Genomic DNA, 26,461 nt, shown 5'->3' with positions numbered 1-26,461 from the left:
TTATTATAATTTTTGTTTTAGTTCCCAAGGAGGCATATAAAACATTAAAGGAATAGTTTATTGAAAACTAAGCAATTCTCCTTATGTTCAATGGAGAAAATAACAATAGACAGAAAATAACAATTTCAGTCTGATTGAACAATGTCTTTAAGTCATTTATCAAGGACACCTACAGCATGAAAATAAATGTTGTCAACATCGTGTTCCAAAACATTCCACGCTCGTTTAAGAGAGGCAGGGATTTGTCATTAACTTGAGCCTTGAAAAAATACACAGTTAATGTGTTTGTTTTCGATTCTTTTGGGAGGAGAGAACAAGTTATCTTGCTCAACGATGGCTATGGCATATCCCAATGTCTCCACTGAACCTTGTTATGACTTTATTTTGGCTTACAGACTGGAAGCGCAAAATGGTGTTTACACGGTTATGTCCTGTTTCACATATTTTACATCCTTTAAGGATAGGAGGAACATATTTCATGTAATATAAACATTACGTATCAAGAACAATTAGTAAAAGGTTATACTTTCAGTAGTAATATACTAAATATAGTACTTAACCACACAAAAACTTTAAATAATTTAATCAATAGACAGACATAATGGTCATTCATTTGCACTTACTTTAGTGAGATAGTAGACACACTGCTGGAAGGTGAACATGATGACTTCCTCTAGGACTGTCATGGCCTCCTCGCTGGCAGCACGTGTGGACTGGATCTGACAATCCATTGATTCTGAGCAGATGGAGACATGATGTTACTGCACATTCACAAAAGACCTCTCAAGTACCAGCATTCTTTTGTTCTGAGACAAAAAGCTGAAATGAACCAATAACTAAAGCAACGAGGCCTTGTGTCACAGTAATCGAACACATATTTAGTATAATTTGGGACAACACAGAGTGAAGGCTTGTACCTTTGTCCATTTCCTGTCTGTCCTGCTGTCTCCATGTTAAGAGCAGGGGGACCTCATGTTGGATGAAGTGCAGCAGCTCAACAGAGTTGGACATCCACAGCACCAGCGGCTGCAGGCCTGGGATCAGATCCTTGATGTTCAACACATGCTGCTCTGCTGATGTATCACTAGTGTTTCTGTAGCATAGTAAGCACAATGGTTACAAGATATACATTCATTTATTCATCCATCCATCTGTCTGCCTATCCAACAAACAATCATCCATTATTCATCAGGCCAACCAAACATTGATTCTCCAAATCTACCATCTATCCAACTATACATCTCTTTGTTCAACCAACCATCCAAATATCTAAACAACCATCCACTTACCTGTCTAACCAATCAACCAGCGATCTAAACAGCCATCCCTTCATCTGTCGGTCTGACTAACCAACCTACCACCTATACATAAAAATATCTGTACCTCCAACCAACCAGACATCTATCTTTCTCTATAAGCTTGTTCAACCATATATCTATCCATTTGTCTAACCAACCATCCGTCTACCTTTTGGCCTGTCAGTCTAAATATCTGCTTAAAATAATCAACCAACCAACCATTTACCTCTGTAACTTTATTATTATTATTATGTCTCTCCAACCAACCCAGCAACCAACTATCTTTCTATCTAACCAATGATCTATCCAGCTGTGTCTACCCATCAACATTTCTATACATCCAACTAATTAACCAATCATCTGTATGTCTACATATACCTATTGATTGGTCTGTCCAACTAATTGTCCAGCTTTACATTTATGTCATTTTGTCTAACTAGCCATCCATCTATCAACCTTTCTGTCTGTCTACATGTCTGTCCAACAATCAAACCAATCACCATATCATTGTCTAACCATTTATATCCAACCACAGATCTATACATTTATCTCTCTAACCAACCTTCAATCATCAACTATCCATATAACCATTTATGTATCTGTCTGTCCAACCATCCATCCAATCAACCAAACATCTGTCTGTCTAAAAGTCCAACCAACCAACCACCTTAACAACTAATTGAATAAGTCAAAGAAAAGCTTGTTTCACTTTGTGCAATGATGTCAGTGACTTCACAACCTTCTATACCTATACACTTGCTAAACCTTTCTATGTTTTTTTCTATAAAAAGCATGCAAACCATAATCAAAAAATCAAAGATGTTGAAGTTAATTTCCCCCCTTTAGTACTTCCATTTTAACCACTAAGCTGTATACCTCACCACAATATGGAGGGAAAAGATAAAAAATCAGGATGTAGACTGAGCGGAAAACATCAACTGATAGAAACTGCCAGCTCTCTGCTAGCCAAATATACAATTTGCACGTGAGACAATCAAAGCCTGAACAGCTTTAACACTGCTGTCTGTCTGCAGACAGATTTATTACTGTACACTTCAACAGTTAATCACATGCTCAAGTGGCCCTGTATCGGGTCATGATTGGGCACCACAGAGAAAACAAAAGTGAATTGAGCACCCACAGCACCATGGGTGATAATGAGCTAGTTACTGCCGTCTTTTAAGTTCCCTGCTCTTATTTCAGAGAGGCGAGTGAAAGAAGAATAATGGTTTTTGAAAGAAATTGCAGAAAGTCTCACATGTCTGGCTGCAGAGCTGCGAGTTCTTTTGTTCTTTCCTGTAGAGGAGAAAGAGGAAAAAAACATTTCAGAAGAACAGATCTGTTTAAGTGTACCACAACCTTTAATTTCTTTGTCATTTCATACAGGACATGTTCTCTACTCAGATGGTTTTAAAATGCATCATATGGAGATTATAGACTTCAATACACCATAGTACTAAATGGTTACTAAATACATGCAATATACATGTTACTCCAAGGTACTTGTTGGATGTTCCATAATCTATTCTTCCAGCCTACATAGTAAGATGGTACTATGGTGGTACTCCACAGGTATTTCAAAGAATACCAATGACCTATCATGGTATTTATGTCAAAAAAACTCCATGGTATTACTATGGTGTTGGCTGCTTTTTGTACTCTGTAAACTCCCACTCACCCACATGGTGAGCTGGACTTGATTAGCGATAGAGAGCAGCAATTTCCGGAGGTGAACCAACTCAAAGTTGGTGGCAGAGTGTTGAATGCACAAACACAGCAGAAAGGCTGGAGTAAGTTTGGGTTCTTCCTCTCCTGGGTCCACCATACTGAGAATCTTCTCCAAGACTTGATCTTCATGCTGTATCTGATAGGACAACGACAGCACCTTGCCCTCCAAGTCCCTCCAGCGGGCGGCCATTTTTTGAGTTCTCCTCCTCCTGACAGAAGTTCCACACAGTTTACAGGGTGACACTGTGGCTGGAGGACACAGGGTGGCCATCCAGGATGGGGTCTGGAAGGCTCCTGAGGTCGTAGGGTCCTTGAACATAAAGAGATAGTGCTGCCCGAGCCCCACCAGGTCCCCCGGACACAACACAACCTCGTCATCAAGGGGGACGCCGTTGTGTGTAACAAGTGCGCTGTGGAGGGGTCTGAGCATGGTTTGCATCTTGCTACTTCCCTTGGTTTGGTCACTGGTGGCGTCTAGACGCTGTACGCAGCAGTGATGAGGTAGGATGTCAGGGGCAAAGAGTAGAACGTCCACTTTTAGGGTCTCCTCATTGTTACCAGTGGAGGATTCAATTGAGGAGCCAAATATACAACTGTTCCCACTCATCAGATAGATCAGAAAGTCCTGAGAAAAGATTAACAGCAAAAACAGGAGGTTTTATTAACTGCGCCAACAGAATCTGAAATAAAACTAACTTTCAGACAGTTCACTGACTATTAAGTACTGAGACAAACAGGGTGGGGAAAAAAGATTTATACACTAGGGATTACAGATTTCGGGATAAATCTGTAAAACTGTATTCGCCTTCATTTTGCATCTTTCATGTTCTCAAAAAAGTTATTTCCTTGTCTAGCACTCAATATTACGGAGCCCCGCACATGGCATGCATGGAAAAAAATATTAGGCTAAATTGTGTGAACGATTTACTATTTAGTTCTCTCGATTTATAAATTGTGTGCACAATTTACCAATTTGTTTCCTCGATTTGCTAAAGCATGCACAATATTTATAAATCGAGAGAACGAATTAGTAAATTGTGTGCACAATTTAGCAAATCGAGGGAATGAAATAGTTATCGTGTGCACGTTTTAGTACATTGAGGGAATGAATTAGTAAATGTGCGCACAATTTATTTATTTTTTCTTGCACGTCATGTGCGGGTCTCTGTACAATATGGGTCAACACAGTCTAGATACAAAAATGTTGGTATATGGGTTATAGATGTATAGATGATATGGTGATATGGTTTAGGTATTTTGGTATATTTGAATAATTTAATAATTTCAAAGATTATAATAATATTTTGCAGTAAATGCAGTAAACATTTTACTTTTGGGATGTTTTTAGCTACTACAGGATATACTTAAAATAGAAAAATTTTAATTTTCTTTACAATTTGTGTGATTACCTAAAATTACATATAGTTACATATATATTTAAATAATAAGATTTAGCAGAATTAATGTTGCTGGACTAGCACTAGAATAATGCAAAGAGTACCTTCAGGACAAAAGTTTAATACTGCTGGATTTGATAAATATTTTTATAAAAATCTATTGATATAAATATCTTTACTTTTTACAAAAAGTATAGTTTTGAGGTACATTTGTGAAACATTACATTAAATATTTATAATTAAATATTTATAATTCTAACATTTTAATCAATATTAAGGATTGAATTATAGTTTATAGAGAGGGAATGTTTTGAAAATTAGGTATATTCGAACACCTCTGATTAATTTCAAAGTGTAAAAGCTAGTGTCAGTTAAAGGTGTGGGACATGCTTTGTTTTATGTCTCAAGACTCAATGGTTTATGTAATCCCAGTGCACTGACAATTGATTGTAACAAAAGGAGGAAGCACAATATAAAGACTGCCTGGTCTAAATTCTTCATCCGCTTAAACTGAGGTGTCAAAACAGACTGCACTGTTAATCGATTGATCCACTTAGTGCTGCTAAACCACATGATTCTTCAGCTCTGAAGAAGCACCTCTCAGGAATATGTGTGATTGACATAGAGCTGATCTAAGTCCCTAAACCCAAGATAATCTCCCAAGCACTTTAGGCGGTAAACTCACTCTCATTCACCCATTTACAAAACTCTTTTGCTTGACATGAACGGTTTCTTTTGGAAATGGCCTGAGCTAAAGCTGACAAAAATAAATAAATCTAAGCCCACTTTCAAGACCAGGTACAGTGTAAATGTCAAGAGGCCTTGCTTAATCAACAAAATTCATCATATTTAGCTGTTGGAAAATTTTAAATCATTGCTATCAAAATCACAAGATCAATATTTCCCCGAATTCAGATACATGCAGTCAGTAGTTTGTCATATAATTTGTGTTGGGAACAGCAACCCCATATGAGAATAAACTTACTATGTCTATTTTAATTTAATTACTACATTTCCTCAAGTCGAGAGCTTCCAGTATACGCTGCTTTGTTGATTATAAAAGGATGGGAGAAATCCGGTGTAGACATTGTGAAACAGGAATACTAACTTTTCCAGCTAAAAACTTGGAGGCTCAAGGGACTATGGCCAAAAGCAAGAGAAACAGCAGTGCGTGGCAGGAGTCGTGTCACTGACAGGGCTCACCGCAGGCTTAGTAAACAATGCTGATTATTACCTTCAGTAAAGTGCATTGCAGCACAAGTCCTCACTAACTCCTGATTATAGTTCAGCATTGAAGCGAGACAATACAAATATAATTACTGCTAGAACCACAAACCCGTTTATCGCTCTCTCACATGCATACGCTTTGAGCAAGAGAATGAAATGTTTGTCTTCATAACCTTAAATAAAATTATAATAACTTTCTCTGCTTCTGAAACTATTTTTCTGGCTTCGTTCTACTCACTTTTTCGCAATCAGATCAACTATAGATGGATTGTCATTGAATAATCTGTTTCAACTGTAAACATGCCACATTGAAAAAGCTTTGAAAATGGCTCATGAATGGCATTTTATGTATATTTAAATATGTCTGTTTATTTCTGTGGTCACATTGTATAGTTATGGTTTTCCAGTGTAGTGTGTACATGCAAAAACTCGCACACCCTTGACAGTGCATACTCAGCAACACTGACTGAGGAATAGCAGGGCTGCACAGACTTTGCTGTTGATGGAATCTAATGGCACAAGCACAAAACATTTAACAACAAGAAGTTTAAAATAATACTGTCCCAAACAAAGAAAATGTATCTGGACCCTTTGTGGTTGGGAAACGTTAGTGGATAATATTGATAGAAAACCTGTGTGAACTTGAGGAGAACTTCTAACACTTAGATGAAAAATTAAAAGAAGGGCATGTGAGCATATTGTGAAATAATATTACAATTTAAAATAAATGTTTTCTATTTTCAGCATCATTACTCACACGCTCCTTCAAAAATCAGTCTAATATGAGAACATTTCTTACTATCATCAATGTTGAAAACAGCTTATTAAGGGCTTGTGGTATTCAGTGATTCTCTCACGTGTTGACCAGAGCTCCAGTTTAGCTCCTCTCCCATTGCTTGCCAGTCCCAGGACTGTTTTTCTGAGTTCTTGTTTAGTTCCTCTTTTTTTGTCCTTTGCCATTGCTTGCCAGTCCCAGGACTCTTTACATTCTTCTACAGTGAGTGGCTACCAGCCAGGATACTCCTCACCAGATTAAACTGTTTAAGTCAAGACTTTACGGCACTGTCAGCAACATGGGATGAATGCATCTATGACTTATGTATGGTTTGGGAAAGCCTCTATGGTGTCAGGGACATTTAAACACATTGTGCCAAATTCCCTTGTGGTATGCTTACACTCTTTTTTTGTCTTTGCTGTCTTCTGTCTTTTGATTTTTTCAGCTTTTTTTAGCTGTACAGGTACTGAGTCTCCTGTTGTCCCCAGTTTTAAATTTTGTTTTAACTACTCTACTCTACTAGCGTATCTACAGAGGTGGCAGCCAATGAGCATGAGGACGTTTAGTGAAATACCATGGGCAACATCATTTCAACATGGCTAAATACATTGCTCAACCTGCACCAAATATAACTGTTATGTTGTCTTCATCTTATGAAGTGAACACCGTTCAGACGACTTTTCGCAAAAAACACAATTTATATGTTAACAGGTAAAAACCTGTTTAAATTAGCAGCAAACTACTGAATTCACCATTAAAAGCCAAAAGTTCCCCTCAAAAAGTCACATGATTTGATAAATCACTGATGTACATAAAGTGTGGAAAGGGATGCACTCCAAAGTTTAATACTTTATCTCTAAATAAGAATGATAGAAACAGAAACTGTGATTTTTGTCTTAGCAAAACACCACTAAAACTCATGGATGTCTCCAGTTTCAGAACCATAACTAGCACCCTAATCCAAATCCACAAAATAAGAACATCTCTGAAGGTCCTACCTGTCTGTGGTTGTATCCTTGCAGCAGAAGGAAGTATGGGAAATCAAAGGGCAGGTGGATGGAGTACTGTGTGTTGTTGTCATCGCTGCTTTCCGTCTCCTCTTTCTCTGCATTGAGGCGGTGAGCCTCTTTGTCAGCCTCTGCTTCTGGATCCTCTTGTAGAGGTGCATTATGGTTCTCAATGGCTTCTTTTCCCATAGTGGAGACGTTCATGTCACTCAAGCTCCTCCAGATACCCAGAGCATCCAGCCCCTCATTCGTCCCATCCACAAACAGAGAGGTGACCCGCGCACGAGCATGCTGCAGCTTTCGGACTTGGGCATTGAGGCCTGGGGTTAAAATATATGACTTCAACTTAAAAAATGTACACAATTTCACACTGTCATGCTAAAAACTAGACAACCATTGCTTAAGAGGATAACAGCACTGACTACGGCTTAGTCAGACTTCTTCTACTGCATGAGTAACAATTTTAAAGCAGCATAAGGCCATAACTGCCAAAAATGAATAAATGAAATGCAATTAAATGTTTTAAGATTAAGATTTCATACATTCTTCTAAATACAGCTGTACATCTGCCACATTTTGTTCAGATGATCTGCAATAAGATGACTATGGATGGGTGTGACATACAGCGTTAGAAGTAATGGATTACAAGTATTACTTTTTACAAGTTCCTATTAAAGCAACGCGTTACATTTTAATTACTTTTTCAAATAAGTAACGCCAGTTACTTTGTTTTCCCATTGATTGTCTGACACCTTTCCTGTCCCCATGTGGAGAGAAATTGGGAGTAAGAGCAGAGGCGTTGAGTGTGCTGTGTAAGCATGATGTTAATGTAGTTCTAGACTAAATGTGAACATGCATTCACCCACAACAAAAACAGATCCAGTTTTCCTCAAAACGAGGAAAAAACTGTGAAAAGCAAACTCAGAATATTACAGAAACCTGCGATAATTAAACATGCAAACACCAAAAAAAAAAAAAAAATAATAAAACCCACACTTTGGGCCCTATTTTAATGATCTAAGTGCATGGTCTAAAGCGCATGGCGCAGGTGCACTCAGGGCGTGTCCGAATCCACTTTTGCTAGTTTAACAACGGCAAAACACTGCGCGCCCAGGGACTTAGACCAAGCGCATCCTTGTGTCGCTATTTAAACAACGCTGCACAGGACGGGGAAATGAGAACTGCGTCGGGCTGAAACTAGCAAAAACAATTGCGCTACGCCTTGCGCCGGGTGTATGAAAGGGTCCCTAAGTGTATTTAATCCCATTTTATTAACCAGTGCTGCTGACCTTCATTGATCCAATTTAACCATACCAATAAGCAATTTAGGTGTGAAAGGACTTTTACATTTGCCAAAAATAGAACTTTTTATATTAAAACAAACAAGCAAGCCCAGGACAGATGAGAAAAAAATAACACAAAAGAAATGTAAAGCATTACTTTACATAAAAAGTAATTAACACAACTTTGGGAGTAACGCAATATTGTAATGCATTACTTTTAAAAGTAACTTTCCCCAAGACTGGTGACGTAACAGAAACAGAACTGAAGAGTGCCGTGAAATGTTCTCAGAGCTCAGGCTTACACACCCAGCGGCACTCTGGGCGTTATCAGCTGTGGAAATGGGCGGTCATCTACATTGTTCTGCCAGAACACACAGCGATGGGGGTCGAGCTTCTCCAGTCACAGATTCTCAAGGGAACCCTGTGGAACACCACAGCCCCATGCCAAAGAAAAAACACCCTCAAGAGTGCAGGAAACACGCTCAGAAAGAAAAACAAGCGGCCATTGCGATGTTGGCGGCTGGACCGCGGTGGGAATGCTCAGTGTGAGAGCTGATGGGACTATCCCAATAAAACATACTTCTGAGAGAGCAATTTCAATAAGCTTCTTGCTGACAGGCTTTTGTTGGGATAAGCCGTGAGGCACCTCACTCTGTTAAAACATTCCTAAATTGTGTCAACTGGAACATAGATCAAAGTTCAACTAGTCAAAACATCTCTAAAGGCCGTTCACACCAAGAACAATAACTACAACAATAACTATATCAGCGTCTACACCAATGCATGATAACATTCTGATTATTATAAGAGCGCCCAGTTTTGTCACCTGCCGCTTTAAAGGGATCATATGATACGATTTCAAGTTTTCCTTTCTCTTTGGTGTTACAAGCTGTTCGTGCGTAGATAAGATCCCTAAAGTTAAAGTCTCAAACCCAAAGAGATATTCTTTAAAAAAAGTTAAGAGTCGTCCACGCCCTGCTAAAACGCCTCTTTTAAACACACCCCCACATCTCTACGTCACAGTGTGGGAGGATTTGCATAACACCGTCCAAATGTTTACGCAAAGAAAGAAGACGTAACATTTATTCTCGCTGTAGTATTGTTGGTGTGTTTCGTTGTAAAAGCGAAACTACTTTGCTTGGCCTTCCAAAAAATGACACAACTAGAAATCAGTGGTTAAGTTGTATTTACAACACTGCCGATAACAACGCACTGGATAGCCGGCCAATCAAGAATGAGCTTTGTAAAAATCTGCGCTTTTCAAAAAGGCGGCATAGAGGAGCAACAATAATGTACAGTATGTGGAAAATAGTGTTTTTTGAACCTTAAACCGCATAAACACAATTCATTACACCAAATAATGTTCTTTTTAGCAACATCATATGACCCCTTTAAAGGTGATTGATTCTGATTGATTGATTGATTGATTCTGATTCGTTGGCTGTTGTGAGGATGCTATCCTCACAGAATTAGAAAGATTATTAAAACTCAGTAGTTATAGATATTGTCCTTGGTGTGAACAGGCCCTAAACCATTGATATGTTCACACAATAAATTGCTGGAATACCTGCAGTGATTGTGTCTGTATTCTTGGCACTTTGCGCCTCCATGTTTGCTCTTTTCTGGATCTCGAAACGCCTGGAGAATCCATCCTTGGGTTTCCAGAGCGACTGCAACATGAGGGGCTTCTCGTGGTCACCGACAACCCGACAGCACTCTGTCTTCCATTCGTGGTCCAATCCAGTTCGGCCAATCACATCACAGAGCACATACGCACTGGAGTCTTCCTTTTCCAAGCAGTACCTGTAAAGCAAGAGAACAGCTCCATTGGCCTTACCTGCTGGACTAATAATGAGTCTACAATGGAAGAGACCGATTACTTGACATTACATGTATTTCAAGTCTTGGGTTTGAAGTACTGATGAATTGCAACCAATTAAAAAATCCTGCTGAATCTATAACTATTAAAAACAGATTTGCAGGGCCAAAACCATTGACCAAAACAGTTAAAGGGGAGGTCAAATGCTATTTCATGCATTCTGACTTATTTACACTGTTAAAGAGTTGGATTCTTATGCCAAACATGGCAGTCTCAAAAAACGAGTTGGACGTATGACGGAGTATATCTGTGCCAGATACACTCCTTCAGGGTTCGTAAAAGTTTCAGAAAGTTTTTTCTCGAGTATGGCCCTGTATGACATCATAAAGGGCGGGACTCCTTGTATGGTCACTTCTCCCGGAAGAACACGCACACGTCAATCAGAGCGAGAGCAAGAGCATGCATCAACGCAATTTATTTTGGTTTGTACAAGTCGTCGGCAGCACTGGACAGGACTTGCACGTGAAGAATTTGACATTTTGTTTTTGGACCATGAAATCAACATTCACTAAAGAAGTGTGTTTTTGGTTGTGAGGGAAAAAAATAACTTTAAATTGTCCAGCTTCCCAAAGAACCCAGCATTAAGGGAACAGTGGAGGCCATTTGTTTCTCCAGGGCAGCAACGGAGTTGTGCAAGTGTGTTTGTTGGTTCCTGCCATTGGGTGAAGAATGTTTTATAAACAAATTAAATACAATTTAAGTCAACAAAGTTTTTGTTCTTATTTTATTTATGTCGATGTCACAGCTTGCAAACGATCACTGTGCAAAAGCTTCTCGTACTCATGACTCTTTAGCTCCGCCCATGGCACACCTCCAAGAGCTTGTCTGTTTTCGGAGAGAAGCGTAAAGCTGTACCTTTCTTTTATAAATCTGATAAAACTAAAGGCTCTTTGGAGATATGAAGAAAGCAATACTACTTTATAGGTACTCCAGATTAACATAAGATAGGCAGAAACTGTGTGTCATGTCACTTTTAAGGTCTGTTTACACAAAGAATGATCACCATAAAGATAGCAACAATGATATCTGTGATGTTATTCATCCACACCAATGGGTGATAATGTTCTGTTTATTATAATCATGTGGTGCCATTTTGTTGTCTACTGCTTTAAACGCTTGAGTTTTAAAAAGTCTGGTGGATTCTGATTGACTCAGAGTTTCAATGTCAATGTTTTTATTTTGTTCATCAGCTGGAAAAAAGTTATTCAAAAGATATGGTTTCTCTGTGTCATTATCGCTGTAGCTGGGGTGTGGATATCACTATTATCATACAATCAGAACAATTATTGAAACTTTATAGTTACAGTAAACATTCATGTGTTGTTGTGTACAGCCCTTAGTGCTTTTCCAATTATGTGTTTTGACTAGTGTTGCCAAATGATTAATCACATACAAAATAATTTTTTGTTTACATAATATATGTGTAAATATTTATTATGTATATATAAATACAAACACATGCATGCATATATTTAAGAAAAATATGTTGTTTATATATATATATATATATATATATTATATATATATATATATATATATTTATATATAACAAAATATAAGAATATAAATATATAAATGTATATACATGTAAACATTTTCAAAATATATAATGTGTGTGTATTTATATGTAGGCTACATAATAAATATACACAGTACACATGCATATATTATGTAAACAGAAAAGTTTATTTTGGATGCGATTAATCGTTTGACAGCACTAGTTTTGACTGTGTTTGGCTGTTTTTTATATGCACTCAATGTGGCCAAACTACAGCAGGCAAACATGTCAGCAGTGTGGACACACATCATGGCAAGAGTGCATCCCTCACCTCTCCAGAGCCTCTTTGACCAGCTCTTTGGCGCTGGAGTGACTGGTGGCCAGCACGCTCTTATAGTTGGTTCCTTGGCAGATGTCACTGCCAAATATCTTGAGGATCCCTGGGATAGTCCTCTGACTGGACAGCTCTGCGGGGTCGTCCGCTGCTTGCAATTCTAGGGTCCTGCTGTCCTGACCTGGCCGTCTGTTTCGCAAAACAGGGCTTCGGTTGAACACGGTGGTCAGTCTGTTGTTGTGTCGGCGTATCTTGCTCTTGGCCGGCTGCCGGACTCCAGTGCTCTCCACAGACTGAGCCGTGCTATCAGACATGCTGGACCTCAGAGGGACAAGGTTAAGATGACTTTAAAAGCTTGCTACTGATGTGAGCATCTGCACTCAGTCTGCTTTAGATACATTGAGAGAATGAGTGTAATAGACTGCGGATCACATACAAACCCCTGCTAAGAAGAGAGTTTCTTTGCCTGAGAAAAACAGCTGTGACTTTTTCACCTTGTTAGAAACATAATAAATACTGAAGTTTGACTTATCTTTTCATATACTGTCTATACCTAAGATCCATGTGAATTTAAACCTCTATTTTATCTTTAGTTTCTTGGTTAGTTGACGTGAATGACAGATTCTCACTGGTAGCTACTATACTCTTTACATTTTATGTCTATACCTAAGATGCATGTGAATTTAAACCTCTATTTTATCATCCAGTCTATATTTTATCTTTAGTTTCTCGGTTAGAAGTTGACATGAAGTTGAATGAATTCTCACTGGTAGCTACTATACACGATTGCATCAACTCTTAACACTTTTTAAAGGCTTGACTTTTAAAATGTGTTATACTGTTTTCATTAAAGTATCAAGGAGAAGTTTTTTTTGACTCGTCATTTAAAGGCCATATTTTAGTAAAAAACGATTAATGATCTTTTTCAAATAACTTTATAATACAGATTTAGACTTTTGCTTTAAACTTGCATTCGTGACAAAGGAATCAAAACAGTATAAAGATAAAAACTATAAAACAATTTTACTTTAAATACGTTTAAATATACAATTACGAAAAAAAAAAAACAAATATTAAATATTACAATTATATAACATAATTTTAAGCCTATTATTTCACTGAGGGTCTGCCCTTTCTTTACACTTGCCAAGATGCAGTTCTATTATTAGAGAAGTAAGCAGAGCAATTTAGTGCCATGTCTCAAATGTACAGTATTTTTATTGCATGATTGGCGCAACATTTTTCAGGCCAAACGACATGAGAAAGCGCATTATGTACACTATATCTTGCATAATTACATTCTAACAAATGTCTTTTTGACGAATGCTTCGCTTGTCTTATATTTAAAATAAAAACTGACACTTGGTTGTTATTCTGCTATCTAATGCCATCCTTGTTTAAGTGTGTTTAAGTCTCAAATGATTTCATGGGGCACTTTTTTCTTCATTTGTGTCACAAGTGCGTTCAAAGTAAACAAGTGGCATGCATAAGTGTATGAATAACTCACTGCAGAGATCCATTGCTGGCCTTTCTGCCCAGCATTGCCAGGCGTCTCTTGGGCGAGCGGATCAATAACCCGACAGGAAAGCCGAGAGCTTGTTTAGAGATGTGAACGCTTCTTTCCTCCGAGATCATTTTAGCATGTGCAAGAGTATAATTATTCAAATGGCAAATGTCAAGTTTAGTCGCTATATCACAGTCTGTGTGCTCCGCTGTCAAAATACCTCGCTTCAGTGCAACACATGTTGCGCGTGTAGTGACACACACAAACTTTAAGCGCTAAACATCTTCAGCCAACCTGCCTTTCCGTGTGAGTCCATTCATAAACGTTATCCACTGCGACGTTTAAGAAAAAAAGAAGAAAAAAAAAAAACCCTTATCCACTTCGCTATTAAATAATGTTATCCAGTCCGGTTTGAACAAGTCCTCTTCATTTAGAAGTGTCCCTACGGATTAAAATGAATGATAATCCGATATAGTAAACGATAGCGATAAACTGTCCCAGCAACACGCTCACTCTGATTCCGTTGAGTGTCCCCTGTCCCGCGTGTGTGTGTGTTTGTGCGCGTGTTTGGGTCCCGTTTGAAAAGTTAAACGCGACAATATACTGACGTAGAGGGCGTTTGGGAACTCTAGCCGGAAGTCAATCCTACTATGGCATGTGTTATCTCATGAATATTAATTAGGGTATGTGATTGGACGAACGAGGAGGAATCGTCAGCTTTAACTACTTCATATACATGAGCGTGACGACAACAGAGGTGCGAATCGATACCAAGATTATTATTTATATATATATATATATATATATATATATATATATATATATATATATATATATATAAATAAAGGAGACAAAGATCTTTTAAACCCTGTATTTCAGGAAAAAACACACTAGACCTTATTCGATATTTACGGGCAGAAAGTACGTAAACTTTTCGAAAAATCAAAAACCCTTATGTAAATCGCTGCATTTAATTGAAAGAAAGTTTACAAAACTATATTAGAAATTAAACGGGCATTCGCTCTACTTCTGTTTTTATAAATGAGGTGGAGTATATGGCCTTCAGTTAATTTCCATACATTGAATACTGCATACCATTACTTATTGACTGGCGTAACTTTGATTACTCAATCATTAATATACATACACGCGGATATGCTTTATGATACAGCCTGTATGTCAGCAGCTCCCTGACTGTAAATTCAGATCTGATGTGCAAGGAAAAGGGAAAGGTGGGAGAGGATTTCCCTTGCACTGGGTGTGAAAGGACTCAACAACACAAAATATCAATCCATCTTTCTGCTTTGTCACATTTGCTTGTTCTGCGGGCACCTCTTTGTTTTTTAATTCAAGAGACCAGTAATGTGTCTCCATCTACTGGCAGTGATCACAAATAACTGCTCGACCCCGTTTTCATCCTCAAGGGGGCGCTTTGAGTTACAGAAATATCTCTGCTTGCACTCAAATATATTCGATTTTATCCAACAAGAAAACATTTACCCTGCTATTGTCAGATTTTATGCAGATTTATTGGCATACCATACCTGGGCTGAAGAAAAATGTACTTTACCGTTCAAATTCAATTCAAACTGGCTAATTTGTTAAACCAATGGATTTTTTTTTTAATTCTCAGGTCCCTCAATCAGTGAAGATGTGTTGTGTTTTTCATTAAGTTTTGTGTTGTTTTGTTTTAAAATTGAATTGAATTGATTGAGATTAATTGTGATTGATTACAATAAACGTGTAGAATAAACAATCCTGGACATACTACTAAATATTTTGGCACTGTCAGATTTGATCAAGATTTCTTGAACAGCAGCCAGAATTGCTTTGTGGTTAAACAAGTTTGACAAGGAAAAGCTTTCTGGTTGCTGGAGCGAGCAGGTCAGCTCACAGTTCAGTCATCTTTTACACGCTCACATAGCGTTTTGAAAATGAAACACAACAGCATTTTTCTTCTTCATTTTTATTCATGACAAATACAGGTTTTTAAAACTGGAACAAAATGAAAACACTTCTCTAAACTAAAATCATGTAAAGATTTGGGATTTAGCATACAGAGAGGAAAACCAAAGCAGTTGAGAGACCTTTAAGGCTTCCAGTCAAAATACCGAACAAAACCGATCGTCAATAATTCAACGTGTCAAGTGAGAGCGGACTGTACAGAGCAAACATGCCACAAGTATTTGATTCATTCTGAATGCATACTAACAGAAATAATGGTGGACCTGCATGTGCATCTACGCCAGCTCATAGCAGTGAGACCAAATAAAACCAAACAAACATAACTGAAAAAAAAAAAAAAACAAGATAAAAAAAACACGAAAGGTCCTGTGGAAACACTGAAAAAGGGACCATTTTACATTTACATCTTTATCATATAGGCCACTACATCTGTGGTTCACCTTGTTTTAAAGCAGCGGAGGTGAGTTGTCGGATGGAGGTCTTCAGGTCTTCCTCTCGCAGCTGTTCAAACTCCTCCTGATGTACACAAATGGTCAGAGAAACTCCATTAGTGCGTGAAACCAGACACATTTAAAGCACAACCAAAAACATCACACCAGATTAACAGTCTCATTTACACAGCTTTTCAAAAATGATCAAACCACTTTTTTTTTTTGTTCATGTCCAATTGGCAATAAATGCATTGGATCGCTTTTATCATCATCTTCTCACTCTATCAGTTTCCAAACGTTTAATCTTGAGATTTATAAAGGCTTATATTTACAACAACAGCAGCAGCAGTGATAGTAACTGGTCGGCTGCAAGTAAAAATGATTGAAGGCAAGCACACAAATAAAACAAAATATTTAAAGAATTGATATCCCTCTTCTATACGGCCAGACTGTGACTCTGTAGGTGGCTGATCTTGCTCTGAAAGCATGCATTGCTATTTTAAGGACAACACAGGTAGGGAATTTAAACACGAGAGAGAAAGAAAGTAAAAGTTTACTTCAAAAAGACACACCTGCATTAACACACAAGCTAATTCACACTAGGGCTGAGTGATATATCCAATATCCCTGAGAGAATCAGCAGTGATGGATAGCAAAAATGCATAAAAATTTTAACTGCTTGAACCAATTCAAAACTGTGATCGAACATAAGTAAATATTAAGGTTTATTCCTATGTATTGTTTTTTTTGGTGTGTTAGTGATGAATATATTTGGTGTGTTTGTTTACTGGATATTTACAGAAAAAAAAATTCTGCTTAATTTTGCAAAAATACTTGCTGGCTGCGCTAAAAATCTGTCTAAACTTGACGACACCACACTACAGTTGCAAATCAATCATCTGAACGTAGTGTCAGTACATTGTGTCATAAATAGATTATGACGAAATTAGGGATCGTGTCGCATCACACCGCGTCCAGTGTAGACAACATCACTGGGCTCTATTGACTTTTGTTGGATCGCACCACTCGTGTCCGGTGTAGACATGGCGTGAGTTTTTTAACGGGTTATGTTATAGCCCTGCTTGTTTTTATGAAATATCTGTATTGACTGCATGATCATATCATCGTTTTATTTTCCGCCATGCGAGCCACAAAAGTAAAGCTTGCCGAGCCGCGCAACGAGTAACACTGCTGTAGGTTGCTTTTTGGCGGGTGTGCTTGTGCTGCCGCGGTCTTGTTCTTTTCATAGGGCGAAACATCTCTCTCACTCGGCAGCATGTCTCTATGACAAACACGCAGTGGGAAGGTTAAGCCCAATCGTGTTTTTGTTTTTGCTGAGTGAAGCGTCGGCGGATGTTAAAGAAAAATGATTTTCATTCAAACAAATCGATGTAAACTACACATTCGAGTTAATCGATAAAATCGATTTATCGCCAAGCCCTAAGTGTTATATTTCAATTTCACAAAGAAACGTACAACATTTCGTCCAAGCAATACTAAAAGGACACATTTAATTTATAATTTGTCTTGAATCTCATTTCATTAAAAAAAAATCGTGAATCGCATCGAATAGTGAAATCAAAACCGTAAATCGAATCGTGAGTTGAGTGAATCGTTACATCCTTGTCAATAAGATGAACTGACATACATTTGTTTAGCTATATCACCCAACCCTAATTCAAACCTATTACTGGTTACCAAACAGGCAAAATGAAAGTAAGCGACACAAACAAGGAGGGAGAAAGGTTTTTTTTTTGATCTGGTTTGATAGGTTACTGTGGGATATCAATTGGGCTCATCTGTAAACCTGACATCCACCCATTTAGGCATAGAGTAAACCATTGGCACTTGAACATAAAACAGAAAGCCAAACTGAGAACATTTAAAACTGGGAGAAAAGAGATAGGGTAAATAAACATCAAGCTCTGAGACACGTTCACAGGCAACAGCATTCAAATGGATGTGGGTAGTGAAAGGAGTACCTTTGGTGAATACCTGCATAGATTGACAGTATCCTTGATTTTTAAATTGGCATTTCATGGGGGGGGGTCGCTCACAACACCAACGCTGTGTGAGGTGTGGAAGTCAGCTGCAATAATTCATTAACCCTACACTTCCACCATCCCAAAGCTATCGGATCTCAACTTTAAGAGCAGACGGTATTAAGAAGTGCAACATATATCCATGTAACTCCAACAACAAAAAAATACATGTACATGTATTCATTGCAGTTGAATGAACTCTTTTTATTATTCTTCTTATAAACACCTTACAGACATCAGATGGTAAAATGCTGTGTGCTTATGCATGTACATACATATGAGCACACAATCATTTTATATGTGAAAAACAAAGTTCAGTCAACTAGTTAAATCTTACTGCGAGCATAGAGTTAACAGGTTGAGGTAGTAAAGGCAGAGTTAGGAAAAAAGAAAAATAAAACACGTAAATTTGGAAGAGAACTTGTCTAAAGAGACAGATGTATGACCGATACAAAACGAGGTACCTCCAAGCATGTTTTTCAGGGCTACACTGGCCTTTCCCTCTGGGTTTGTTTCTTTCTACTTTCTTCCGTTTCATCAGCCTAGTCCCCATCTTCAGTGCATACTTACGATGCACTATTAAAAAACAGGAAGAAATATCACAGACAGAACTGAAAGAAAAAGGGGGGAAGGGGAGAGGGGGAGAGACCCAGGCCGGACGGGACGGTGCACTTACCTGGGGCTGATCTGAGGTCCTATCAGATCAGTTTTAATTGGACTGTGTGTCACCTTCAGAATGTAGCTCTTGTGCGGTGCCGTTCACTTCCACTTTGGGAGGCTCCGCCTCCATGGGCTTGGGCTTGGAGAGCTCATTAGACTTCTCAACCGAGCCCTTTCTGCTGCTCCTTTTCTCATCTGAGGAGTCCTTGTGCTCTGTGAGATAAACAATAAACAGAAATGGCTATCTGGGCGATTGAAAAATATAGTTAGATTAGGCATATTTGATTTAGTTTCACAAGTCAGTTCAAACTCTTGCAATAAAACCTTTTGAAACATCTGATGTAACGATGATGTTGAGGAAATTCTGCACGTCAAAAAAAAACGGAGCTACAGAAAAATGAACTCTTCAAAAGGTTCTTTATTTTACTTCCAATAAATCTCTCTGACTAAAATTTGTCAAAATGCTTCCTCTTTTTGACAAAAAAAAAAACATTATACGAACAAGAGATGTTTGAGCTTAAAAAATAACATTTATGAAATGTTTGAGCTTTTATGATAAAATTTATTAAAAATAATATTTTTAAAAACAAATTTTGCCTTAAAATTTTTTTTTTTTACCTCTCTAATCAAATTGGTCAAAACTGTCATTTTGAAAAACGAAACAAAACACAAATCACATAAAAAACAAATACAACAAATCAAACAAAACCAAAACATACAAAGAACAAAAACAAAATCCAGAAACAACATGACAAACAAAAGCAAAAAACACACCCTTAAGTGCTGTTTAAAGGTCAACAAAGACTCAATGCTCTGATCAATAGCTTTGCGACAAAAATAAACTAATTAAATGCCACACCTTTGTCCCTAGAGGATTTGTCCTTGTCTCGGTCTCCTCTGTCCTTTTCTCTGTCTCTGCTGCGGCTGCGGTGCCGGTGGCTCTTGCGCTCAGAGCTGCGGGACCTCCTCCTCTCCCTGCTGCGAGAACGTCGCTTCCTGTCCGAGCGTTCGCGGCTGCGCCTCCTCTCTCGGTCACGGCTTCTGTTGATGTGTAAGATTCCGTCCATCAGTACAAATTATAGAAATCACAACGGCCACAACAGGTGACAGTAAAGTAGGCTGAACCAGTTTTGTTATTATCTGAATCAAACTATTAAAAACAGTTTTCGTTAACTAAAATGAAACGGAAATAAACATATGATAATAAAACCTAGAAAATTATAAACCTTGCATTGTCAATTGAAAACGAAAAAGCCGAACTACTAAAATGACTACAAATGAAAAAAAAAAGAAAAAAAAAGAAAGAAATATTTGAACCCCCCCCCCCCCCCCCCCCAAAAAAAACTCAAACTTTAAAATAAAAAAGACAACTGAAAAATATAAGCCATGTTTGTGCCATTTCAACAAATAAATATATTTTGAAAACAAACAATAGTTTTGCACATTCTCAGCTCAGCCTGTGTGTCTAGGAGCTGTGAGAGTTGTGTACCTGCTGCGCTTCCTGTCGCGCTCCTTACTCCTGGACCTCTTCCTGTCTCTCGAGCGGCTCCTGCGGCGGTCTGATGCGCGGCTGGAGTGTCTACTGTTGGAGTGACTCCTCCTGCGCCTGTCCCTGTCCCGTTCCCTGTCCCTCTCCCGTTCCCTGTCCCTCTCCCGCTCACGTTCCCTCTCCTTCTCCCGCTCTCTCTCCCTCTCCTTTTCTCGCTCTTTCTCCCTCTCCTCCTCCTCTTTGCGTTTCTTCTCCCGCTCCTCCCTTTCGCGCTCCCGGTCCTCCTTCTCCTTCTTGCCTCGCTCATCCTTCTCCGGATCCTCTGAGCGCCGACGCAGCTTTTCCTGTGGGATCAAGCAGAAAATCATGGTGTAAATATTACCAAATATTACCAAAAAGATCATTCAAAACCATGCATTACCAAATTTTCTGGGACCATCTTACAAAATGAGTCCTATGTTTTGGTTAAAGTTAAAAATTTTACTATTGTAAAATGTAGGACTGGACATAATGTCTATAACAGACCCTAAATCAAAAGGTTGACCGTCACCTCACCTTCAGTTCCTCAACCGTGGCCTTGATTTTGGCGTATCCCATATGCTGCTTGCCCATTAGATGATCGTCCACTCTGGACTGAGCATCACCGACTATGAGGAAAGCGCCACACACTTCACACACCTCCATCTGCTTCTCCTGAGCTGCAAAGCTCTCAATCGTCTGACAAACAAGAAATCATGTCAGTACCTCTTACAGTTAAATACAAAAACTGTCTGTTTAAACCTGGATGTGTTACTCACTGAAGGAGTGGAACTGAGCTGCTCCCGCTCCTCCTTCAGCTGCTCCACCAGCTTCATCATGCCCTGCGCCTCCTCAACACGGCCCTCCGAGCCCAACTCCTCAATCTGAACACACACAAACACATTTATAAGCCTCTCTGAACACATTTGTGCTCATTTCTCAGCTTATGACAGGCAAAACCCACCTGAACAACAAGCTCCTCAATCTTCGTAGTGAGGACCTGAGCTTTCTCCTCGTTCTTCCCAGATGGACCCGGCACCTGGGAATCAGAGTTCGGAGTGAGTAGTGTTTGACACAGTGTACTAACGTCTTCAAGAGAGCACATTTGCTTTTGTTCTATACTATTATTGTAAAATCTGCATATGAGTTTAATAGACTGTCCTAACCAGCCAGACTGCTGAAGAGCCAGGCAATAAATATGTTCCAAAATGTGGTCATATAAAAATGCAGACAGTGAAGGGTATGGAAATACTTACTCCAGAGTTCTGCTGGGCTTGTGACAGGGCTAAACGCGCATGGCCCCTCCGAATCCTGCGCTCCACCTCGGCCAGGAGACTCTGCAGGTACCGCAGGAAGTCTCGCTCATATCCTTCCTTCATAAAGCGGGAGCTCTTCTCATACCTAACGTGCAACAGTCAGGAGTCACAGGCTTTACTAAAGAAAACTCTTTCCAAATAGGATGCAGAACCACATTAGGAAACCTGTCAAGAACTATAGGTTTAATTTATTATTTATTTATTAATAATAATTTTGGGGTTGTTTTTTTATTATTTTTTTTTTTTGGTTAGTTGTTAGTATTTTTGGTATTTTTTTTTTTAATGACTTTTCAGAATCTTAGGCAATTTTCATGGCAAAAACTATTCAGCAAAACACACACAAGATTTTTTTGCATTAACATGAAAAAAATTCTTGATGTAATTACACTAAATAATGATTTTGGGGTAAAATTAGAAATAGTTTCAGGCTTAACATTTTTTTTTAACAAGATCATTTTTAGAAACCAGATTTTTTTGCTGTAGAACATGTTCATGGGAACCTGAAGTATAATTCTAATAATAATAATAATAATAATAATAATAAAGAATCTAGTAAACGTAGCAAAAAATATATATAGTAAATTTGTACAGTAATGACAATCACCACTGAGAACAATGGGAATAAAAAGTCTGCCCAGGTATTACAGTAAAAAGAATTTGATTTTTTTCATTATATAATAGAACATTGTGATGAAATTCATGTTAATGAATCTAATGACAGATTTAAAAGATTGTTAAAATTAATGGTTATGTTAATGGTTATATATTCATTAGGGCTGTCAAATGATTAATCACGATTAATCACATCCAAAATAAAAGTTTTGTTTACATAATATATGTATGTGTACAGAGTATATTTATTATGTATATATAAATACACACACATAAATTATATATTTAGAAAATATTTACATGTATATACATTTATATATTTATATTCTTATATTTTATATTATATATAAATATATTTAATATATAAACATAACATATTCTTCTTGAATGTATACATGCATGTGTTTGTAATTATATATGCATAATAAATATACACAGTATACACACATATATTATGTAAACAAAACTTTTATTTTGGATGTGATTAATCGTGATTAATCATTTGACAGCACTAATATTCATATATTAGTAAATTAATATTAGTGGTTATAACGAAAAAATTTATTCTTTATTTTTTATCATCTGATTTGGGATATGGATGTTTTCATGACAGTCACCCAACACAGTAGTAACTTACATTTTCCTCAAGTTTTCATCATGGATTTTTTCACAAGGACCTGGGGGAAAAATACACATGACAATGTGGATTGCAAGAATAAAACGAGAAAGGTATTTGAGAAGCTGTCCTTACCCAAGTCTGATCGTGTGTTTGTGAAGAGTTCAGCGGGGCAAAAGCCACACAGGTAGTATTTGCAGACCTGAAGAAAAGAGTGAACACGTTTCAAATCCTCACGAGTACTCTAACAAGTGGTCAACGACTGTTGTTTTGACAGCTGATACCGATATCTTGGAAAGCAGGGTGGCCAATGGCCGATATAATTGTATTTATTTTAATTCATATGTAAGAAATTTGAAATCATTTGAAAAAGGATTTAAAAAATGTGTAAAATAAACATACTTGTACTTTAGATTACAAAGTATTTATTACAAATAAATGAATATTTAATAAAAATATAATTAAAAAGGACATTAACAATGTATATAATTGGGAACTTAGTGGTCTGTTAGGTTTGTGTGAATTTTGTGTGATTTTTGTTTCATATTTATTCAAGGTAACACTCATTTTACATACAGCACACAGTGAAAACGACACGAATAGGACAGCAAGCAAATGGATAAAGCGCAACAGTTTGAAATCACACGTTTAAAGTGTCGATCACGCATCTCCAGTGAAGCTGAACTCTCCTCCTGTCAGCGCTCAGTTCACACGAACAGACCATCACGCAGAGAACACGCGATCATGCAGGATACACATCACTTCACAGCATCTCAGAGCTGGATTTGACCAAGTCTGCAAGGTAATGTTCTTTAGACATTTCAGATTTGTTTAAACGATATAAACGCATATTTGCAGAATGCGGACGGTAAATGAGAAAGTATTATAATGTTTGCCTTTTTTTTATTACTAATAATATCAAAGCAGTCGTTATAATACATTCTTGTCTACATTTTAATTCCTTCGTTTAATATCCTATCTGATTATTAGACAGACTTCTATCCGTATTAGACAGAACTGTTAAATGTAGGGATGGAACGGTTCACTCAAGTCACGATTCGATTCACGGTTTTTAACAAAATGAGATTTAAGGAATTATCAATTAAATGTGTCCTTTTATCATTGCTTGGACAAATGCCGCACATTTCTTTGTGAAATTGAAATACAACACTATAATAGTATACTAATACAGCACATATGATTGCTCTTTTGTTGGGTTTTGATTGCTTCTGTTGTCCTCATTTGTGAGTAGCTTTGGATAAAAGCGTCTGCTAAATTACAAAATTTAAATATAAATGTAAATAAAACTAAACTGAAATTTTAAAACAAGCCCCAAATCAAATAAACAACAAATAAAATAAATCTCTTCATATAAACAAAATAAGGCTTTGTCTGTGCTCTTTCCATTTAAAATTAGAATCATAACCCAAACAAAGATGCTGCACATTTCATAAGCTTATTCTGTCATTAATAATCAGAGTCTGATAGCCCCCTCCCCCTTCACTATGTAATTAAAGCTGCAATAGTTGATTGCATGAAGTGTCCAACATTACACACAAATGAGGACAAGTTTTTTTTTTAAGGTAAACCTAAGTCCAACTTGGTTAAAAAAAATATTATATACGGGATGTTGTACAGTTTCAATTGTGTTTTACTGGCTCAAGTCAAAACAGGCCACCACATACTGTTTCGGCATCTATATGTGACCCTGGAGCACAAAACCAGTCTTAAGTAGCACAGGTACATTCATAGAAATAGCCAACAATTGTTTGTGTGGGTATTAATTAATTTTTTTTCTTTCATGCCAAAAATCATTAGGATATTAATTAAAGATCCGTGAAGATATTTTGTAAATTTCCTACCATGAATATATGTATATATATATATGAATATATTTTTTTATTAGTAATATACATTGCTAAGAACTTAATTTGGACAACTTTAAGGTGATTTTCTCAATATTTTTTTTTGTTTTTTTTATCCTTAGATTCCAGATTTTCAAAAAGTTGCATCTCAGCCAAATATCGTCCTATCCTAACAAACCATACATCAATGGAAAACTTATTTATTCAGCTATAAATCTCGGTTTCAAAAAATACAGGGTAACATTTGAATGTATAGGGTGCCCCCCTCGACGGAGCTCTTGTGTGATTGGTCAGTTTTAAGATATAATAACCCCTCTCCTCATTATTTGAACTGTCATATGTAGCTCAAACGGTGCTGGACGAGTTACACGCAAAACTTGACACTCAGCGCTTAATGCAAACTAATAAAAATTTATTTATCTTAGAAAAGCACATAATAAAGATACAAAAGACGAGGGCGGGAGGCTGCATGTGTTCATCAATGAGAGACGAGCTTAGCGTGCTAACGGATCCGAACAACCCGGACAAACCTGCACACAGCACACCGCTCAGCTAAGATTATATAAACCACAAGCAAACGCATCTAGATCTGTCCTTTAGGCAGTTTAGTGATCTGCAGAGCGGTGTGTGTGAGGGTAAGTGACTGTATTAATCTGCTGCTCAGCGCACTCACAGTCTCGTGATCCCAGCGCACGTTACAGCGCTTCTCGTCCGGAGCCAGGTTCCGGTCCCGGCCCATCAACTCATCGAGCAGCTGGGCAGCAGAGAGCATCGTGCCTCCCTCGGCTTTACTTCTGACCCGCTATAAGAGACGATTATCGTTCATTTACAGGATATCGTGTGCTGCGTCCCTGCTCTGATCAACGACAAAATGGCAGATCAGCGCGCAGCGGATGTTACCCATAAGGCACCGCGAGGAACAGTCGATACTGCGCCATCTAGTGTATGGGGTGACTTTTACAAAATAAAGCGGAGTCTTTTTTTCTTTTTCTTTTTTAAGTGGACCTTTTTTATTTTTACACACATTTTGTATTAAATTATGAGGTTCAAATACAGCACGATTTTTGATGCACCAAAAATATTTCCTATAATGTTGTCAAATTGCTTAGCAAGATCACTCACCACCTTCTTCAGTAAATATACACAAATACATAGCAAAGCAACAGAGAGGGGAAACTATGGCATCACTTTGTATGCGGATCACTGGTTCTGTCTAGTAAAGAAAATTTAACTTCCCAAGAATTATTAAATCTGTCATCATTACAAATAATAGTCTTATATTATTTGTTGATTTCCATAAGGCTTTCGACACTATAGTACATGATTTTTTGTTTAAAATTATTAAATTTTTCGGATTGGGCAAGTATTTTTCAAAAGCTGTTAAAACATTATACAAAGGATGCACTAGTTCTGTAAAATTTCTGTCACTTCGGTCTGGTTTATTCATGGTTTTGTGACAGAGCCCTGACGCTCCCATCTTGTCATGTTTTTATGTGAGTGCGTGGCTTCGAGTGTGC

General features: G+C 37.7%; 3 protein-coding genes across 7 annotated transcripts in view; 1 reads left to right on the top strand and 2 right to left on the bottom strand.

Moving 5' to 3' along the window:
* Positions 1-14,544, bottom strand: part of si:ch73-281f12.4 (Ras-associating and dilute domain-containing protein-like) — a 30,382-nt gene extending 15,838 nt beyond the window's left edge. The window contains exons 1-8 of the mRNA XM_042721300.1: positions 13,934-14,544; positions 12,424-12,747; positions 10,283-10,518; positions 7,424-7,752; positions 2,977-3,651; positions 2,557-2,594; positions 918-1,093; positions 624-736 (exon numbers count right to left, since the gene is read on the bottom strand). Coding sequence (XP_042577234.1) covers positions 624-736; positions 918-1,093; positions 2,557-2,594; positions 2,977-3,651; positions 7,424-7,752; positions 10,283-10,518; positions 12,424-12,747; positions 13,934-14,061 — 2,019 coding nt within the window. The 5' untranslated portion in view covers positions 14,062-14,544. The remainder of the gene's footprint in view (positions 1-623; positions 737-917; positions 1,094-2,556; positions 2,595-2,976; positions 3,652-7,423; positions 7,753-10,282; positions 10,519-12,423; positions 12,748-13,933) is intronic.
* The window catches only part of LOC109083723 (NLR family CARD domain-containing protein 3-like), a 356,997-nt gene that overhangs the window by 114,280 nt on the left and 216,256 nt on the right, over positions 1-26,461 (top strand). The gene's annotated exons all lie outside the window — the stretch shown is intronic.
* Positions 15,881-25,852, bottom strand: luc7l3 (LUC7-like 3 pre-mRNA splicing factor). Of its 5 annotated transcripts, XR_006154347.1 has the most exons (12): positions 25,618-25,852; positions 23,215-23,281; positions 23,101-23,140; positions 21,792-21,936; positions 21,500-21,574; positions 21,315-21,419; positions 21,073-21,234; positions 20,518-20,861; positions 19,888-20,069; positions 19,045-19,241; positions 18,833-18,944; positions 15,881-16,411 (listed from the first exon to the last, which is right to left on the bottom strand). XR_006154347.1 is itself a non-coding variant. In XM_042721310.1 (11 exons), exons 1-10 carry the CDS (start codon positions 25,714-25,716, stop codon positions 19,078-19,080), a joined length of 1,383 nt encoding a protein of 460 aa, XP_042577244.1. In that variant the 5' UTR covers positions 25,717-25,851; the 3' UTR covers positions 15,881-16,411; positions 19,045-19,077. The 5 variants fall into 5 exon arrangements, 3 of the variants coding, with proteins under 3 accessions (XP_042577244.1, XP_042577245.1, XP_042577243.1); XR_006154346.1 differs by having other exon boundaries at positions 18,833-19,241; positions 25,618-25,851; XM_042721310.1 differs by lacking the exon at positions 18,833-18,944 and having other exon boundaries at positions 25,618-25,851.

This window comes from Cyprinus carpio, chromosome B3 (genome assembly GCF_018340385.1).
Source record: "Cyprinus carpio isolate SPL01 chromosome B3, ASM1834038v1, whole genome shotgun sequence".
NCBI lineage: Eukaryota > Metazoa > Chordata > Actinopteri > Cypriniformes > Cyprinidae > Cyprinus > Cyprinus carpio.
Note: the sequence above shows the minus strand (reverse complement) of the source record. Positions and strands in the feature narration are given on the sequence as shown.